The 6,000-nt window shown below is 41.7% G+C and overlaps 1 protein-coding gene across 6 annotated transcripts in view; it reads left to right on the forward strand.

Moving 5' to 3' along the window:
• The window catches only part of TTC13 (tetratricopeptide repeat domain 13), a 47,947-nt gene extending 41,947 nt beyond the window's left edge, over positions 1 to 6,000 (forward strand). For 4 of the 6 annotated variants that reach the window (XM_084828077.1, XM_084828078.1, XM_084828079.1 and 1 more), the window contains 4 exons: positions 2,088 to 2,167; positions 3,602 to 3,680; positions 5,019 to 5,098; positions 5,849 to 6,000. In XM_084828077.1, the coding sequence (XP_084684203.1) occupies positions 2,088 to 2,167; positions 3,602 to 3,680; positions 5,019 to 5,098; positions 5,849 to 5,960 (351 nt within the window). In that variant the 3' untranslated portion in view covers positions 5,961 to 6,000. The remainder of the gene's footprint in view (positions 1 to 2,087; positions 2,168 to 3,601; positions 3,681 to 5,018; positions 5,099 to 5,848) is intronic. The other 2 variants (XR_014786763.1, XR_014786764.1) reach the window with 1 other exon arrangement.

The following is a 6,000-nucleotide window of genomic DNA, read 5'->3' on the forward strand; positions in this document are numbered from 1 at the left end:
TATCATGCTATTTACGAGATTATTCATAATTATTCATATATTCTATTTTTAAAACACTGCTCCTATTACTTTTATTGGGTTGCATCAAGAATGTCCCTTTTGTGAATGGAAGAACTCCTTCCATTCTCAGAAAGGACTAAGATCCAGTGAAGGCTTTTCCAATCCTCTGGTTCAGCTTTTCCAGGGACTTCAGCGGGAAAGAGAAATTGGCTAAATTTGCATCCCCCACCACAGCAGGAGCATCCCATAAGCAAAGTTTCGGTCACAGGAATTCTGGATCAAAAACATTGATCCTGTCTTTCTGTGAACTTTTAGGGTGGCTCACAATGTCACAGAAAATAAAAGCAATATTAAAACAGCAGATCAGTTCCAGATTTTTTTTAAAAATGATCACACCTCAACAGGCATTGGATATGAAACTGAAAGGCCTGGGCAAATGAAAAGGTCTTTATATGGCTTACAGTAAGCCATGTAACGTAATGCTTGTTTAATCTATGGGATCGCCCTGTGGGATGACATCTGCCGGGAGAGGGACAGGGGGAGTGCGACCCTGTTGATTCTCCTGGATCTCTCAGCGGCTTTCGATACCATCCACCATGGTATCCTTCTGATAGGTTGTCTGGGTTGGGAGTTGGAGGCACTGCACTGCAGTGGTTCCGCTCCTGTTTGGATAGCCAATTCCAGAAGGTGGTGCTGGGGGATTATTGCTCTGTGCCTTGGCAATTATGCCGTTGGGTTCCACAAGGCTCTATTTTATCCCCCATGCTGTTTAACATCTACATGGAACCGCTGGGGGAGGTTATCCAGAGGTGTGGGATGATGTGCCATCAATATGCGGATGACACCCAGCTCTACCTCTCTTTCTCATCAAACCCAGTTGAGGCAGTGGCTGTTCTGAATCAGTTCCTGGGCATGGTAATGGACTGGATGAAGGCCAGTAGACTAAAACTCAATCCCGACAAGATGGAGGTACTGTTAGTGGGTGGTTCGTCTGCCCAGCTAGGTGATATTCAACCTGATCTGGAGGGGGTTGCACTCCCCCTAAAGGATCACGTTCATAGTTTGGGGGTGCTCTTGGATCCAGAACTGTCACTTGAGGCATAGGTGAACTCAGTGGCACGGAGCACTTTTTATCAGCTTAGGCTGGTATACCAACTGCACCCTTATTTGGACAGAGATAGCCTAGCTACAGTGATCCATGCTCTGATAACTTCTCATCTGGATTACTGCAATGTGTTATATGTGGGGCTGCCCTTGAAAATGGTCTGGAAACTTCCGCTAGTCCAAAATAGGGCAGCAAGATTGCTAACAGGGACTGGCCAACAAGTTCATATTACACTGGTACTTTTCCAGCTGCACTGGCTGCCAGTCCATTTCTGGGCCCGATTCAAAGTGCTGGTATTAACATTCAAAGCCCTTAACAGCTTGGGGCCAGGTTATCTGAAAGATTGCCTCCTCCCATATGTGCCTGCGCAGACCTTAAGATCATTTTCAGCGGCCCTTCTCCATAAGCCCCTGCCAAAGGAAGTGAGGTGGGTGGCTACTAGGAAGAGGGCCTTTTCTTTGGTGGCACCCTGGCTGTGGAATGAGCTTCCTAGTGAGGTTCACCTGGCACCTACATTGTATTCCTTCTGGCGCCAGGTGAAGACCTTTTTATTTTCTCAGGCATTTTAGTGTTTTAGCTTTCTAGTCTTTTAGCTTTGCTGTTTTAAATCTGTATTTTAAATCTCTGCATTGCTGCTAGATAGTATTCTGGTTGTATTGTTATAGTGTGGTTTTAATGCTTTTATATTTTATATTGTTTTATCCTGCTCTTTTTGGTTTTAATTTTTGTGAACCTCCCAGAGAGCTTCGGCTATTGGGCGGTATAGAAATGAATAAATAAATAACCATTAATGCTGTTCCTTTCCGTGATAGAACTACTTACTTTTTAATAAAGAATGGTGCAAGAAATAATATATTGTATAATGAAAATGCTGTAAATATTTCCATAAATTCCATCCATCATAATTCAGTAGCCTGATGCATACCCTTCTATATGAATATCTCCATTTTTCATGCTACATACTTTATTTTATTTTATTTAGGAGTCGGATGCTGTATGCAATTTAATACTGTCTCTTGTATACTACTTCTATAACTTAATGCCTCTGTCCAGAGGTTCCAGGTCAGTATTTTTCTTTGTAATAACTGTATCCATGGCTGCTCACATTCTGCTTGTAGGGTGATATAAGATATTACCAGTAACATAAGAAACCATGAGTCTCTTCACCACCACCACCCCTCCCCAATTGCTTAACGTTTTTTGCAGCGGTGCTGGTAATCCTATTGTTTCTCGGGCCTCTCACGAGAAAACAATTCCTCCATTTTTATAGTACAGGTAAAAGAATACATTTTGTATTTGAGATGGTAAAATGTGTCTTGGGGGCAATCTTATGCACTAGGTTGCTGAACCTTTTTCCTCTGAAGGGCTTCATTGGCTCACGTGTAAACGTCTTGGGGCTGCATGCCAGCAGTGGGCATTGCCAAAGCCAAAAGTCAGCAAGGAATAATTGGAATAATTAGTGACTTGCAGGAAAAAAGCAAGAAAGACCTGAATGGTATATAGTAACGACAATTCTGCCAAAGCACCACTTACTGTTATAAGTGGAGCTTATTAGTGTCAAATTGTTCTGATAGGAAGCGGCTTCTGCTGGTAAAAGAATGACTGTGTCTCCTTTTGTTCCACCTGCTTGAGACTCCTCAGGAGTAGAAGCCAGTGTGCCACGCTCTTTCTTTCTTTCTCTCTCTCTCTCTCTCTCTCTCTCTTATTTCCTCCCTCTCTCTCTCCCTCCACTCTCCCCGCCCCCACTTACTAGGGCTGCAGAGGGGGTGGGTTGGGCTGTTGATGCCAGAAGAAATTATTTTCCTGCATTGCCAGCTCACTGCATTCCTATGCTATGCACTGAGAAAGGGGCTTCTTGTTCTCAGTGTTCAGCATGGAAATATAGCAACCTGCTCATGGAGGAAGAATGCAATCGCTTCTTCCATGGGGATGTCCCTTGGCTTCTGTGCTGAGCACTAAGAAAAGGGTTTCCCTTTCTCAGCATTGGCATGGAAGTCAAGCAACGTGTCCATGGAGGAAGAGAGTGATCCATTCACCGTGGACAGCCACAGCCACACTCCATCTTCCTTACTTCTTAGCTTTTTACTGCTTATCAGCTGAGCAGGAAGTAAGGGTGGGAAGAGATTGTGATGAGGGGAGTCGGGACTTGGGAGGAGAGGCTTGAGGTCTAATGAGGAGTCCCAGCGGGCTGCAACCAGTCCCTGTCTGCCCGTTTCCCACCCCGTTATACATACTTGAAAGTCGTATTGAACTCAGTGGAACTTACTTATGAGTAGACATTGATAGTATGGCACTGTTGTGTGATATGAGTTAACAATACTGAAATTGGTAGAGTAAGGTCATAACAAGTCCATTGCACAGATGTAAAATGTTTATTAAAATACAGAATCTCTTAAAAGATTTCTGTTGACCTTAACCTTTGAAACTGCAAAACATGTTCTGAAGTTTCAAAAATGCTTTGTGTCCCCTTTTATTTTGTTTTTGTTTTGTTTTTAGTGTAGTGGCTTATTCAGTAATCATGGGAGCGCTGATGGCAAGTGGAAAAGAAGTATCAGGAAAGATTCCGAAAGGAAAGGTATGCTCTACATAAAATATGTTGAAATTTAGATAAAAGAAGCTTCTGACATTACATTTGTGACACCCAAGTGTTCCTGCATCTCACTTCCATATCCAAAGTGCTCCTCAAAGTGTAATGTGGGACTAGTTATGATGCAGGTAATGCAAAGATCCTTGAAGCTGCTTGGGAATACACACATCTCAAAGGTAGACACATTTTTCTGAAACAGAAGTGAGTTCTGGGAGAATTCCTGTTTCAGTGGGAGAAGCAGCCCTAGGGAACTACAATTGTTGATGAAGCAAAATAATTAAATAAATCTGCAGTCCTATACCCATTTGCCTGGGAGTAAGCACAACTGAATATGGTGAGACTTACTTCCAGGTAAATATGCATAGGATTATGCTGTGAACTTCTAAACTCTATTATTCTATTTATTAACATTTGAATTCCACCTTATTTGCTAAAAAAAAAAAAAAAAGCCAACAGGGCAATACTTTTTAGTCCAGCTGTCAGTAGTTCAGAGGTATTTGCTAACTTTGACCATTATGCCCTGAGCTCTTAGGGAATGTTCCTATTTCAGCTAATGAAGTGATGGAGTGTGTGAAACTGGCTTTTCCTCCTTATCCCTCCCTCTAAACAGGCATAGAAAGCTCTTGTGAGAATACAATAATATTTCCTGTTTGTTATCAGATGGCATTGTCCACAACTTCAGTGCTTCAGATAGTCCAGAACTCAGTTATATGGGGTTGGATAGAGCAGATGCCTCCTGCGGACAGAACGGCTACTGGTCCGGTGGAGCTTTTCCCCAGCAGAATGGGGGAGGAAGCAATTTTTTTCCGATTCCCCCCCTCCCCCTGCAGTCACATATGTTTCCCGAAAATCTGTTCCAGAGGGTTAAGGGATCCTCTGGAACAGTGCAGGAGGTGGCATTGGGGTGCAGGGGGAAGTTAGTGGAGATTCCCTCCCTGCCTTCCACTTATAAGGAATGTTCTGAGTGGAACTCTGCTCAGGAAAGCTCCCACCAGCAGAAAAGAAACTAGATCCAACTCATGGTCAATGATCACTCTTTGGTGCCTTACAAGAGCAGTCATATAATTAGTCTGGTGGTGGTGGCCTTAAATTTAAAATCCATTTTCTTCTGACGTTATTCTAGCAGCTTGAGCTTTCCACTTTGTACTACAACTGCTACTGGTGGCACCCTGTGCAAGGCAAAGAAAAGTGTACAGCTCAGCCACACTGGTCTTCCACCCCACATTACTGCACCTTTTTAATAGTGCTAAATGTGTGTGTATGCTCTGGCTGGTCTGGGAGTTATTTTTATATCCCTATTTTTAAATTTGGTTGTTTGTTTTCTAGTTGGTTGATTTTGAAGCCATGACAGCACCTGGTTCAGAGGCCTTCAGTAAAGTAGCAAAAGACTGGCTGAATCTGAAAAGGTAAAAATATTAATGTTGACATTTATTATGCACAAGCTATTGTGTGTCCTAGAAAAGTCCTTATGTCTTCTATCCAATAAGTTGTCCATCAGATAATTCCAACACATGACAGCTATCATTGATTCATTCTCTGCATACCTATGTCTGCAGATTGTGAGACCAATGAGATGTAGTGTGTTAACACAAAGTAGTTATTGTTAAACTAAAATCAGCACAACATAGCCCTGTTTTCTATTTTGATTAATATAATTCAGTGCTGAGGTTAAATGATGCTATGGATCGACCTGAAAGGCGGTATTTCCTATTTATGCAGGAAGATTGAAGTTTGAATTTGGGCACAACATAGAGGTGTGGAATTTAATTCACTAAGAGAAAGAAAGGGTAACGTAAATTGAGTTTCTTTATAGTACTCTGGATTAGAACCATTTATATAATTAGCTTCCTTGATGTTCATGATAGCAGCGCATTTAACACCATACATTGTACAAGAAATGATTAAAATCTGAAATAATGGATTATAGTCTTGTGAGTCTTAATATCTTAAGGATGGAAGATGTCCATTATCTTATTCTGAAGACAAAGTCCTTTTGTGGTCAGTTGACCAAAAACTTAGGTAGTGAAATTCCAGGTGAATACTGGTGTATCGAATTAGCATTCTTGGAGCGTTGAACCCAAAATACATAATATTGGGTCTATTCAAACAAATCTATGAACTGTGGTTCTATTAATCTGCACATTTTCCTTTTTCAGCATTTCACCTTCTTATAAGAGTCTTCCATTGGTATCGGAATCCTTCCCAACATTACGAACCATGATTGAAGCATTAAGTACAGATTCACCTCACTGCCTTAAAAGGCTTTAGTTGCTGTGTAACTTATCTCAATAAAAAGCAGTGACCTCTT

Source organism: Heloderma suspectum, chromosome 1, assembly GCF_057233095.1.
Source record: "Heloderma suspectum isolate Gila_16-S chromosome 1, 16-S_ref, whole genome shotgun sequence".
Lineage (NCBI taxonomy): Eukaryota > Metazoa > Chordata > Lepidosauria > Squamata > Helodermatidae > Heloderma > Heloderma suspectum.